The sequence below is a fragment of the Ammospiza caudacuta genome, chromosome 1 (assembly GCF_027887145.1).
Source record: "Ammospiza caudacuta isolate bAmmCau1 chromosome 1, bAmmCau1.pri, whole genome shotgun sequence".
Lineage (NCBI taxonomy): Eukaryota > Metazoa > Chordata > Aves > Passeriformes > Passerellidae > Ammospiza > Ammospiza caudacuta.
In genome coordinates, this window is record NC_080593.1 from 71,132,324 (window position 1) to 71,145,552 (window position 13,229).

Below are 13,229 nucleotides of genomic sequence, written 5' to 3' on the forward strand. Positions count from 1 at the left end.
ACCTTTCATAAGCACTTTTCATATATTTTCTCAGGTCAGAGCCACCAGAGATTTCAAGGGAGAGTTTACAACAGGCACTGGCTCAGAGATAGCAAAGGGGCCTTGAGCCACAACAAGAATCAGCGCTGATCTCAGAAAGGTTCCCTGCTCCCACCCATTAATAGCTATCTTTGTATTATTTTGAGTACAAGCTTCTGTCCCCTCTTGAATCTTGCAAAACCAGCTTTGCCATCCACTCCTAGTCTTGAAGTATGGCTGTGAAAAAGCTTCTGTTATGTCTGACGTGTTTACCTACAGCATTTGAATGACTTTTTAAGTTCTTTGAATAAAGATAAGAGACAATGTGTACATTTTCCACACAAATAGTGGAACGGTAATAAAATAAACATCAAAGGCAAGCTAGCAAATCATCGCTACTTCACTGCTATTTACAACAAAAGCAGGAAGAGGAACAAACCTACCCTTGCCATTGGCATCATCATAGAAAATATGAGTTTTGGAACGAATGATACCTTTTTCCCATACCCTTAAACACAAACATTGGCACCAACAGCTAAGACAACACTTTACTGAAGGATTTCAGTTTACATCACATGGAGACAACAACAACAATGAACCAAGAGAGGTCTCCCTCCTCTTATTTTTGTCTTTCTGAATTGCCTGCTTTTCTCAACTGGTACAGCTTTTGTGAGAACAGCAAGACATCTAGGGTATTATTATTTCCATTAAAGTTTTCAAAAGGGGGACATAAGAACCCCTCACTCTTCAGTATTTACCACGTAAACTCATGCAGACAGAAGAAATGGCAAAGCTTTGAAACAAAATGCAGGTGTGTGTGGGGGAACATATATTCTGTTCAAGAGAGATCAAGATAGAAAGTAGGGCTGTTTGTTTCTCCTTCTAGTCTTTTAAACCTGCGCTTTTTTCGTCTTCCTCTCCAATACTCCTTGAGAGCCAGACCACAGTGGAATAGTTCTAACCAGAGTGACTCTGCATTATGTATTTATTCTAAAATAAGGTCTGATTTAGAAAGACTGCTTTTGGAAAATATGGAGCAATCCAACTCTTACTCCAGGACACAAAATTCAAAGCATACATATGAGAAATAAAACATAAGCACCACACTGGATTTCTGCTGATGTTATTGTTATTGTTTTGCAGACGCCAGCGCTACTGCCATATGAAGGGAAATGGAATTTTGCAATGGACTCTGAACAGTGAGCAGAACAGGGAGTTTTCAGAGAAGCTGCTGCCAGCTAGCTCTCTTCATTGACTTCTTCTACCTAGCATAATGTTGAAGGAGAGGAAAAAAAAAACTCTGAAGGAGGGCAAGACCCCAAGACCCTGACAACTTAAACCCAAAAAGAAACCCAAAAAGGATGACTAATTTTGTTAAAGAAGAAGAGTGTCTAGGTAAAATTGCAGAATACATAGTCCCAAGTATTATGGGAAATTTACAGACTCGCGGTGATTTAAAAATGTTAAAGTTACCTTTAAAAACACCCGAACCCAAAACCTACACAAGAAAATATTTTACTAAAGAGTGTCAGTTGTAAGAGAGAGGTTACAAACACACCATCAAGAAGAGCTTAAGCCATGCTACTACAGAAAGAGACACATAAAACTGAGGTTAAGGCTTTGTCTAACTCTCTCATAGCAAAACTCCAAAGCATTGCCTACCTGTTCCCACTCTACCTCTGCACCAGGTGTGCTTGTGACAGAAGGAAAGAGAAGACCAGGACTGAAACTGTTTTGTCAGGCTACATAAATCATTAGGAATTCACAACTGCAAAGCCATGTATTATTTTCCAACAGGTTGTTGAGCTGTCATATTACAACTTGTTGCTTTATACGGCGCTATTAAAATAAATCACTGCACGTAACAGGTTCAGCTCTGCCACCTATAAGTCATTCTGCATTTTACACCTGGGAGGCGGGCCGGCTCTGCTTAGTCGCGCCGAACTGCGGCTTCGTTCGAAATACCCGGGAAGGGGAGGGACCTGGCAGGAGAAAATACAAACAAGTTTCGTAAAATAACTTTCCAACAAGACCTCGCTGTCATCTTGGCTAATTATGGCTCTGATACGGCTTATTAGGGCATACCCACCTTTGCTACCTTGCTTCTCCACCCACCACCCTTTCAGATCTTTGTCCTGGCTCCGCCTCTCGCCGGCGTTATAATGGGCTGGTCTGAAAGTGGTGGAGAGACACACAACCACAGGGGAAGGGAGAGATAATGACAATAACACTAATAACCCTAATAACCCGTCTGCTGCCCGCCTCGCAGCGAGGAGCCAGCCCGGCGTCCCGGCACTGACAGCGCTCGAAGCCGGAGAGAGCGGAGTATCCCCGACGGCCCTGAGAGCTTCTCCCCGCGCCCCGGGAGCGCCGAACGGCAGCAGCGGCAGCGCCCCCGAGGAGCACCGAGCCCGGGCGGACGCGGAGAAGCGCCAGCTCCGGCAGCCGCCCGCCCGCCCTCTGCTCGCACCGGCTCCACGGGGACCTCCTCGCCCCTCTCCTTCGGCCCCATGGAGCAGCGAGAGTAAAGGGCGAGAAGGACAAAAAGGGGGCGAAAGGAGAGCGAGCACCCCAGTGGGGAAGAAGGAGGTGGAAGCCCGGAGGAATCGCCCGGTCCCGAAGGCGGCAGGGCACCGCAGCCCGTCCCCGGCGCCCACCGGCCGCGAAGGGGCCGGCCCCTGCCAGCGACCCGGGCACCGAGCGGCGCTGAGGCGGGCGCTGCCGCCGCGGAGCTGTCCAAGCCGCCGAGGGGACAGCAGCCGCTGGGTCACCCGGCTGCCTCCCGCCTCCATCCCCTGAGGCCGCGCCGAGGGGCGGGGGTCGCGCCCGCCCAGCGGAGCCGCGGGGTGCGGGGGGGCCGGCGGCGGCGCCGCCATGAAGCTGGAGGTGTTCTCGCAGCACTATGAGGACAAGCTGAGCGCCGGCAGCGACCAGGAAGGCAGCGGCTCGCTCTCCCCGGCTCCGGCGGAGAGCGAGCTGGGCTCGGACGGTGACTGCGCGGCCAACAGCCCGGGCGGCGGGGCCGGGCGGCCGGGGCATCCCCCGCCGCCGCCCCCCACGCCGCAGCCCCCGCCGCCGCCGCCCGCCGAGAGCGCCAAGGGGAAGCCCTACACGCGGCGCCCGAAACCGCCCTACTCCTACATCGCGCTCATCGCCATGGCCATCCGCGACTCGGCCGGCGGCCGCCTGACCCTGGCCGAGATCAATGACTACCTGATGAGCCGCTTCCCCTTCTTCCGCGGCGCCTACACCGGCTGGCGCAACTCGGTGCGCCACAACCTCTCCCTCAACGACTGCTTCGTCAAGGTGCTGCGCGACCCGGCGCGGCCTTGGGGCAAGGACAACTACTGGATGCTGAACCCCAGCAGCGAGTACACCTTCGCCGACGGCGTCTTCCGCCGCCGCCGCAAGCGCCTCAGCCGCGCCGCCCCGCCGCCGCAGCCCGCCCGCCCCGCCGCCGGCGTCCCGCCGCAAGTGCCGCAGGAGGCGGCCGGAGCGGGCGCCGCGTCCCCCGGCGCTGCCCCGCAGTGCTGCTGCGCCTCCTCGCCCTGTCACTGCGCGCCGGGAGCCAAGGACGCGGCGGCGGGGGGCGGCGGGGCGCGGCCGGCGGGCGGCGGCGCTGCCAAGTTCTCCAGCTCCTTCGCCATCGAGAGCCTCCTGCAGCGGCCGGCAGGACCCCGCGCCGCCCCGCAGCCGCCGCCGGCCCCGCACGGCCGCCTCCTGTGGCCGGCGCCGCCCGCGCCCCCGCACCTGCTGCCCGGCCCGTACCCGCTGCTGCCCTACCCACCTGCCGCGCAGCCCCCGCCCGCCGCCGCCCTCTACGGCGGGGGCCTCCTGCAGCTCTGTGCCTACGGGCTGGGAGAGCCCTCGCCGCCGCCGCCGCCGCTGCTGCTGGGGGGCGTGCGGCCCGCGCTGGCCCCGGGGGAGGCGGCGCCGCTGGCGGAGCGGCCGCGGGCGCCGCTGTTCCACGGCGGGATGGCCAAGGGCGGGCGGGGGCCGCCGCCCGGCTCCCCGCTGTACGCGCCCCTCCGGCTGGCCGGGCCGCTGCCGCCGGCGGCGGGGGGCTCGGCCTCCTTCCAGCCGTACGCCGTGGAGACCCCGCTGGCTTAATGGAGCCCCCCTCCTCCCCTGCGAGGGACCTGCCCGGGGAGGCGTGGAGGGGGAAAGGAGGAGGCTCTGGATCCCGCACTTTAAACTCCAGAGGCGACCGCAGCCTCCAAGCAAAAGCCTCGGTGACTGTGCCTTAGTGAAATGACAGTGGGTTTAACTTAAACCAAAAAAAAAAAAAAAAAAAAAAAAAAAAAAAAAAAAAAAAAATAGAAAAAAATCAAACAACTGTCGGTTTGGACAAAGCCATGAGCCTCAAGTGCTTCTTACTGTTCGTTGAGACTACTTGACTTAAGCCAGTCCGTCTCCATCCCCTTTGTGTGTCCCTCTCTTGTCCCCACATCTCCCGCTCCCGAAGGCGGGGGCAGCAGGGCGGGGGTGCCCGCGGAGGGGCGCGGTGGCGGCCGCTGGGGATGCGCTGTGCGCTTGGGAGGGCGGGGAGCAGGGAGGGGGCCGGGAGCAGCAGCCAGAGAGTCGGGGAGGGGGCCGGGGTCTGCTGAGGAGCCGTAGGTCTGTACTGCAAAGCAATGCATCACTGTGCCAAAAGAAACCTTTTCTCCTGTCCGGCAATTGGCATTTCCTGGGAAGGGAGGATATTAAATTATTTATAAAAGTAGTGTTTTTAACACAAAGAGAGTGCAGCTTTTTTAATTAATTATTGGAGGGGGCGGGAGAGGGGAAAGGGCTCAAGGAAATGTCAGGCGTTATGTCCTGTACTGGCTGGCGTTCTACGTTTGTGGCCAAGACCATTGCTACTGGAAAGAGAAGAGTAAATTTTTTTCGTATTTTATTTTTGTGTTTGTATGTAATATATGTGCGTGTGCATTTTATTGACGCTCGGCCACCATGTTTTCCTTTCTCCTTTCCCCCGAATAAAAGCTGCCCCCTAAATAAAGGCGGTAATAAGGAGAAGAGCGTGCTGTCTGTGCTGGCGTGAGGGAGGGAAGCCTGTCGTGGGACAGCCTTGACCGAGAAGCTCGGCAGGCCCGCGGGGGCAGCAGGGCTGCCCGCCCCTTCATCCCCATCCCTGCCGGCGGGTAGAGGTGCCACCTATGGACCCGCCTTATTTTAGTCAGGGACATGAGAGGTTCTCCTCTTAGGCTGCCGCCAGGAATGAAAGTCCTCTGCAATTCCTCGAGTCAAATCAGAATTTCTCGCCGGGGCTCAGCCCTGCAGAAATGCTGACGGAGAGATTTGCAGGCAAACCGCCTGACGTAGGGGCAGCCTGTGAAAATCCTGGACATCTGCCTTCTGCCTGCCTTTTTTTTTTTTTCCCTTCCCCTCGGTTTTTTTGGTTTGGTTTGGGGTTTTTTGTTTGCTTGTTTGTTTGTTTTTGGCGGGTTTTTTTGTTATTTTTTCCACGAAGGACAGCAGGCGACATGTAATCCTGTTGTCATCTCTCGGTCCGAGGAAAACTCGCTTCAGGAAGGTCGCTGGCACTACCGAGCTCCGGTTACTTCTGGTGGAGACATCCCCGGTGGCACTTACAGCGGGCGAATCCTCAGCCGGTTGAAAGCTGGGGAGGATCTGTTGGTAATAAAAAGTTCGCACGCGTTGCCTTCTCCCGACGGGCGTTGTGTTAAGGCTGATTTGTGTTGTCAGAAGTGATCAGCAAAGCCTCAGAAAGGCTAAATCGGGAAAAGGAAAGGTTAGGGGGCTAGCCGCCTGTGCTGCTGAATTAAAATCAGTGTCGTCCCCGAACTCGAAGAGTTTATACAAATGCTGAAATGATCATTCGGGGCTGGTTTGTTCGGTTGCTTGTTTTAATTAATACTTTTTAAAGTATGAAAATCGGCGGGATTTTTCCCCTTCAAGTCCTCTGCAAACACAGGTTACCTAAAAAGAAAACGATGTCAAGGAGAATTTTCAATTACACCCATTTCGGACCTTGGTTTCTCTCCCACCTCTTTTTCCCTCAGCGCTGAGATTCAGCGGCTGTCTTCTACCCTACTCGCAAAAATTATTCCGAATAGCAAAGGTGTGTTGTGAAAGGAAGGCTTTAAACAGAACAATCTGCGGCCGAAAACACCGACTTGTTTCAATACAGCTCAAACAGATTTCACGGTGCGTTAAGCTCAGACCATAACATCCATCAGAACATTGTGAGAGATTAGTGACTAATGTATGAAGTAATCCAGCCCTTGAAGGAATTGGTTTTTATGTACACACGCGCACGCACACATACACACACACTGTTTCGACATCACTCTGCCTTCAAGGCTCTGAGCAAATATTAATCTACCCTTCCATAATCTGCTCTTTCCTCTGGCTTGTATTTTACCATCTCTTTTTATAGGAGTCCATATGACCTGTTAGCATGCAGCTTCTAGTATCTTTTGCTTTTGTCCATCTGTAGAGGTCATATTTCAGGGTGCATTAGAAGTACCTTGATGGAAAGCGGAATTTGTTGTTATAGCCACAAGTGTGTATTTTAATCGGATGCATTTAAGTGTGAATAGGGGTGAATTGTGTATAAACGTATGCTTAAGCAGGATGACATAGAGCCTTTTACTTACGAAAAAAAAAAAAAGAAAAAAAAGAAAAAAAAAAAAAAAAAGAAAAGAAAAGGAGAAAAAAAGCCCACAGAGTTCCATATATCCCTTGTTAACAAGTATTCTATTCTGTATTCAGCTTCTACGAAACTCCATTTTTTGGTATGTCGAGAAACGTATGTCAACAGCACAGTAACAGGGTCCTCGCGGTCGTTTCTTAGCCCTTGTTCGGATACCCTCAGATTCTCGAAATGAGGGTTTAAAGCGTCCCCAGTGCGGGGCGATGGGAGCAGGGGGCGGGTATCGGCTGCTGTCCGGAGCCCGCTCGGCGGCGGGGCTGTGCGGCTTTCGGTAGGGAGGGTCTTCTCCGCCTCCTCCTGCTCGAGCATCATCCTCCTAAGAGGCGGCAAGAGACGAATTTCCCCCTGTTGACCTTTGGGCGGGAATTGTCCCATTCGCGCAACTTCTCAGAGCACGCCGGCTGATTTCTTCCGAGCGAACGAGAGCACCGGCAGGGAGAAGCCGCAGTGCCGATGCCGTGGCCCCGCTGTGCCCAGGGCAGCGGCACCGCAGCAGCCCCGCCGGGCGGGCGGGAGGGCGGAGCGGCCGCAGGGACCGGCCCGTAGCAGCACCCGGCCCGCAGCCCCCGCAGGGACCGGCCCGCAGCCCCTCAGGGACCGGCCCGTAGCAGCCCCCGGCCCGCAGCCCCCGCAGCCCCCTCAGGGACCGACCCGCAGCCCCGCAGGGACCGACCCGCAGCAGCCCCCGGCCCGCAGCCCCCAGGGACCGGCCCGCAGCCGCCGCCCGCCGCTCGGAGCGGAGCCGGCCGCTGGGCACGGCCGGCCCCGGTACGCGGCCATAAATCCGAGCTGTCAGCCCTGACAGACGGCTGGTGAAACACAGCACCTGTCCAAACACTTTCCAGCAGCAGGTAATCAGAGAACCGACACTTTGCATTTTTGTGTGGAACAAGCGCATTAACCGTTTCACAGACCTTCCCAAAACAGCGGTGTTTGTGTGTCTGGGTACTTTGTCTTTTTTAACGTCTAATAAATCAGGGTGACAGAAGAGAGACAAAGCCTTTTGCCTTGTGATATTTGACACATCAGCAGCCAGCCAACACTTTGGCGCCATGGCCTTTTAGTCCTACCTGTGTGTGCATCACCCGCAGCATGTTTGTTGGATGGGTGCGTTTGTGACGATACTTGAGGGATTTTTACACACTGCGCAGGCAAAAATCAGGTCAATAGCAAAGAAAGCCTGACAGGAACAGGGAGCAAAACAAGTCTGTCACCGTGTGAGAGGACCTGAAAATATCCCATGCTGTCTGCTCCAACTCCACTGCAGTTTCTTCAATGGGAACACCAGCCCGAGCAGAAGTGCATGTGAATCGAGATTCAAACCAGGCTCTGGTTTTAAGCACTTTTTTGAGGAAAGATTTAGCTTTCCAAATAAATATATTTTGTTCCTGAGACATTTCCCCCCTATAACTGATTCATTTCTTTCAGGCTTGAATGTTTAAATGTGCTTTAAAGCAGGGGGGAAAATCATACCTGACAATCAAAATATTTTCATCAAATATTTTGATTTTGGGCAGCTTCTCCATATCCTGCCCCAACTATGGCAGATAGTGATTAAAATGGTTACCTGAATAATGTTAGTTCTAGCCACTTTCCTAAATATCTTCAGATTTTAGCCTGGTGAGCAGCAGAACTGCCTAAATTTCTCCTGAATGGAATAAAACTAAATCAATGTAAAGGAGATGTTTAAGCAGAATTTTGTGCATTTGAGGAATTCATGACTGCCAAACAGTAAATCCTAGAAGAAATAAGCTTGCAAAAGTGATCTGTAGATAACAGCTTGCATGTTACATAGAGTCCATGCAGCAGTATAATGCAATAAAACTGTGCCTAGTCTCCTCTGTAGTGGAGGCAAAGTGTTTAACTCTTGTATCTCAGTGGAGGCATGCCAGCAGGACAGCCTTTTGGTTGTTATTTTCCCATCAGATTAATTAACCCAAATTTTCACCATCCAGATCTGATGAAGCCTTAAATTTGCTTTCAGCTTACCTTCCAAATCACCCATAAGATGGCATAAGTATCCCATCAGTATCCATAATGCTACTCAGGAAGGAATCCACTGAAATCAATTTTATTCAACAGCCAGCTCAGCACAGCAGTGCTAGCTACAAAACTCAGTTTAACACAGATCTTTAAAGAAGGCTTCTGAGGAAAAATGTGCTGCCCTTCGTATCATACTAGATGCTAAAAAGAAATTGGATAGAATTTTGTCTTGGGAATTAGCAGGTTTTTTTTCCCCAAACCATTTTTCAAAATGGTGATTCTTAAGGGCTGGATGTTTCAGGAACAGAAGACCCTTAGAAAAAGAAATTCCACCCCAGAAAAGGCACATACAAAGGACTCAGATTCACAGGGCCTTCATTTTTCACACCATGCCTTAAGAAGCCCAAGGTGAAACCTCCTACACAAGAGCAAGGAGAACAAGCACAGCCCTACACAGAAGGGTAGTGCTTCTAACCAAAGCCCACATCTTGCACAACTCTTCACTGGGCTGGGGGAGGCGTTTCATTTAATAACAGGCAAGAGAGTCAGTCCTTTTGTTGTGCCAGGTTTTTGCCTTTTAAGTCCGAAGTAGACAAAAACAAAGTTGAAATCCACCTCCAGCCAAATTCAAGGCACTAAGTTGTGATTTTGGCAAGAGTGCTTGTTGCAATTTTGCTGAGCACTACAGTAGCTCTTTAATGATGGGGTGAATACAGTTCCATCTTTTGTTTACATCCTGAAGAGGAAACATTTTCCTTTTGACTAAATTGTCTTCATTGACTCTCAGAAGCCTCAAAATCAGCCTCAGAGAAGACATCTATGGAGTGCAAACACCCTATCATAAAATCAGACAAATGGCTACAGAACACACAAGCCCTCCTAAATATGCAAACATATTAATGATAATTTTTCAGGTTATCTATTGACAGCTTCAGAAAGCTACTAATTCACATGGTCTCCAGCCCTGCATAGGAGGTGAACATTGCTGTTGCCTTCAGGAAGTTATACCTCCATACATCTGGATGGACTAGGCCTCTGTCCTCCATTCCAGGGCCAGAGGGGGAGAGCATGAGGAAGGATTGAGAGAACACAGTCATTACACATTTGTGCTCTTGCACCATGCTATTGTTTTCTTTGTTATGACCTGTTTCAAAATGTCAGAGCTTTTCCAAGCAGCATGGCACACTAATAGCTTCCTCTGCTATGGGGAAAAGCAATGTTTTTGTGGGTTCTTTCCCCTCCTTAATTGCATAGAATATTCAAGATGGGGCAATACAACTCCAGTCCTCAGTACAAAGTCTTGAGCAGAGAATGTGGGACCCAGGTACAAGGTAGAAAAAACATGTAAGAGGGGAAAAAAACAAGAAAAATAGGCTGACACTCAGTTCTCCAAATTACACTGTAGTTGCTTCCTGATCATAACTATTCACAGAACACCTGTTTATGTGCAGTATGTGTTCATAAATGTTTTAATAAGTATAATTTAGCTGGTTTAGGGTCCAATGGGTTTATTTTAACTGTGTTTGAATTGCTGTTATTTTAAGTCATAATTTGGTACTGGAGTATAATTCCAAAAACATCTGTCAGTCAGCTAGTAACCCTTCACGTAAATAGTACACTTCTTGTTTATCCTTAATATTGCTAAAGTATTTTTAGTCCACTTTAGAGAAATAGTGTTAATGGATAACATACCTGAGTCAAATTGGGCCTAACTACAGGCACTCTGTAGGTCCTTGAGGTATCCCAGGATACTTTACTGGGAGGACTCTTCAATAAGACTGCTTCTATTAAATTCATTTTTTATTTGGTAGATTTTTAAGTTACCTGTCTTAAAGATATCGGTGTTTCAGCAGAAACCTGGGACTCCATTTTCCTGGCCTATTACTTTATTCAGTAGCTGTTACAAACAGGCAGATGAACTTCAACATTCCAAGTAGAAGTTGTCAATCTTGAATTTTTGAAAAGACAATTTTCTGTTAAACCTCAGAGATTGCCTATGGTTCTTCCAACCAGACTTATGACACCAAACTGTCCATTTCAGTTTCTTCCACAGCATTTACTGTTTAAAATCACAGGATCTTACTACAGAAATAGCTTCACTAGATTTTCAATAAGAATGTATAAAAAATGTGGACATGAACATCTTTTGGAATTGCCCAGTTACTTTCCCTCCAGTTCAGTTTCTTTCAGTCTATTTTTAATAACTTCTGAAGCAAGGCATTATTTAGTAGCTATGTTTAAAGCATCCTAAACAATGAAGAGGAAACCCTACAAAGATATGGTTTTCTTTGTGAGACTAGTTAAGTTGCATAACCAGGTGGCAGTAGATTTTTAGTATTATTCCTGAAACAAGAGTATAATGCAGTTCTCTTTCAGCACCAAGCAACTGCTGCTGCTCTGGGTACTTCACAGAGCCATCTTCAATGCAGTAGTAAGTGCTCAGTACTCATCCTCATACAGCACCAGAGTAATTCCCCTCACTTTGGCTTACACAAGCCTCAATTAGTTGTATGTTATCATCACATTCCCCATTAATCATTTAGCAGAACTCTACAGATGTACAGCAGCAACTTTCCCAATTCTTTCCTCGTAAGTCAGTCCAGGAAGCCCCCAAGTCATTTCTGTGTTTCTCTGAACTTCTCTGGATCATCTCTTTATGACTAATTGTAAGAACATGGCAAAGGCATAGTTTTCTGTGTCACAATACCTGGAGTCATATCAGGCTCTTCCCATGCCCCACAGCTCCAGAAGAAGCAGGTTAAAAAAGGACAAAGAAGTTATAAATTATGTTCAAAGAAGTTATAAATTATGTTCAAAGCAGCCAGGATCACACATGACAACAGAGTACAGACTGCAGTTACTCAACCTTCTCAGCAATAATCATTAAAAAAAAAACCACTTCAGTGTAACATTTCAACAACCTTGCTCAGTCAGAGAAACAGTCTTCCCCTTTCACTTTCCTCTGCTCGCTTTTCTTGCTTGCTCTTATCTAAAGCTATCCTTAAGGAAAGAGAAACAATTTTGCCCTAGAATGTAGTCTACAAAACACTGGGCAGAAAATGACAGAACTTGCCACAGACTTTCCTCATGCCTTAGCATCCTCTGCTAAGAGAGCTTTGCCCAAGTCTCTAACAGACAGCATCTGTCCTTCCAGATCCTAAATTGGGACAATAAAGCATGTGAACTGTATTTTGTCTAGTCAGAGCTCCTAAACCAAAGCCCACTCATCCTGTAGCAATGTCGCTGCTGAGACCTTGGCCAAAGCAAAATCACCATATAGCACTACTCATGCCATTTCCCAAGGAAATTGGGAAATTCTTGGGTCTTCCACAGCTAACAAGATAAAACACTTGTCAGAGCTCCCAAGGAGAACTCAGGTTAGAATTTTCCTGTTCACAGGTACTAGATACTGCTCCCCGTTTCTTTATTCCATACAAAGAAGATTGGTTTTATTCTTTGCTGGGAATAAATTTCCCTTATCCCATACTGTTACCAGTGGATGCAAGGGAGAATATCCTCTTTGCATTATTATTTCTAGCACCACAGATGAGAGGTTCTGAGCAGGTGACTTGACACAATCAACATATACTACCATCTTGTTATAATATCTTCCTATCCACTACAAACAACTAGAACAAGGACTGTAATATTACCCAAGCTTTAATTAATGTTTTCATCAGGAAAATTTATGTTAGACATAATTTTGTTTCTTGCCCAGCTGAAACCTCAAGACCAAGAGATAGTCTGTATGAAAAGAAGTGAAAGGTGTAAATTTTCATAGCTTGATTTAAATGTTGGGGAATTGTGCTGGGGTTTCCTACAGGGTAGAGATGACTCAAACTAGGAAACAACTGAAGCAGCTAGAAGTCATTCAGGTCACCCACAGGTTTGTGAACACTGCAGTGCTGCCAAAGGCCTGTTAGTTGGAGGAGTAAATCTGTATAACAGAAGAGCATGGGATATAGTTCTAGGGCTATGTGCTAATTAGCCAAAGCTGTAGTTTACTGTCTTACTCTAAGATGCCATAAAAGCCTTTTTATTCGGGTCTAATTGCTAATTGCTGATACAGTGTGGTATCAGCAATTAGTAATTATTTTCACATTTTTATGTATTACATTAAAAAAAGCCTCTACAATAAAACATCTTAAAGCAAATAAATTTTATAAATGGACCAGTGTACACCGTTATTTTAGCACCTTTTAATTCAGTGCACATATCAGTGTAGTGAACTATTTAAATTAAAGGACCACACTTCTCTTCCTCTAGGATTGCTGCACCATCCAATATAACTAGTTGTTGTGGAAAGGAAACTGTCTTGTAGAGCTAAAAGCAAAATTGTTTTCAGGGCCCTGACTCAGTGGAAGTTAGGAGGTTTATTCCAAGTGAGAATAAAAACCTCTGGAAAAGAATGAATGTTTTAAATATTAAAGTCACAGTATTATAGATGTGCATATACATGGGAGAACTAAAGTCTTTAATTTCTTTTCAGCCAGCTTGGTGTCAGGATATATAGAAACCTGTTGTAAATGAAGCCTTTTTTTTTTTTTTT

At 48.3% G+C, this 13,229-nt stretch overlaps 1 protein-coding gene across 1 annotated transcript; it reads left to right on the forward strand.

Moving 5' to 3' along the window:
• Nucleotides 1–2,892: 2,892 nt before the first annotated feature.
• FOXQ1 (forkhead box Q1) lies at nucleotides 2,893–4,128 on the forward strand. The gene has a single exon (XM_058818209.1). The coding sequence runs from the start codon at nucleotides 2,893–2,895 to the stop codon at nucleotides 4,126–4,128; it is 1,236 nt and encodes a 411-aa protein (XP_058674192.1).
• The last annotated feature ends 9,101 nt before the right edge of the window (nucleotides 4,129–13,229 follow it).

Bases quoted from the DNA above. Each gene is read 5' to 3' on its own strand.
- FOXQ1 (XM_058818209.1), top strand. From the start codon at position 2,893: ATGAAGCTGGAGGTGTTCTCGCAGCACTATGAGGACAAGCTGAGCGCC.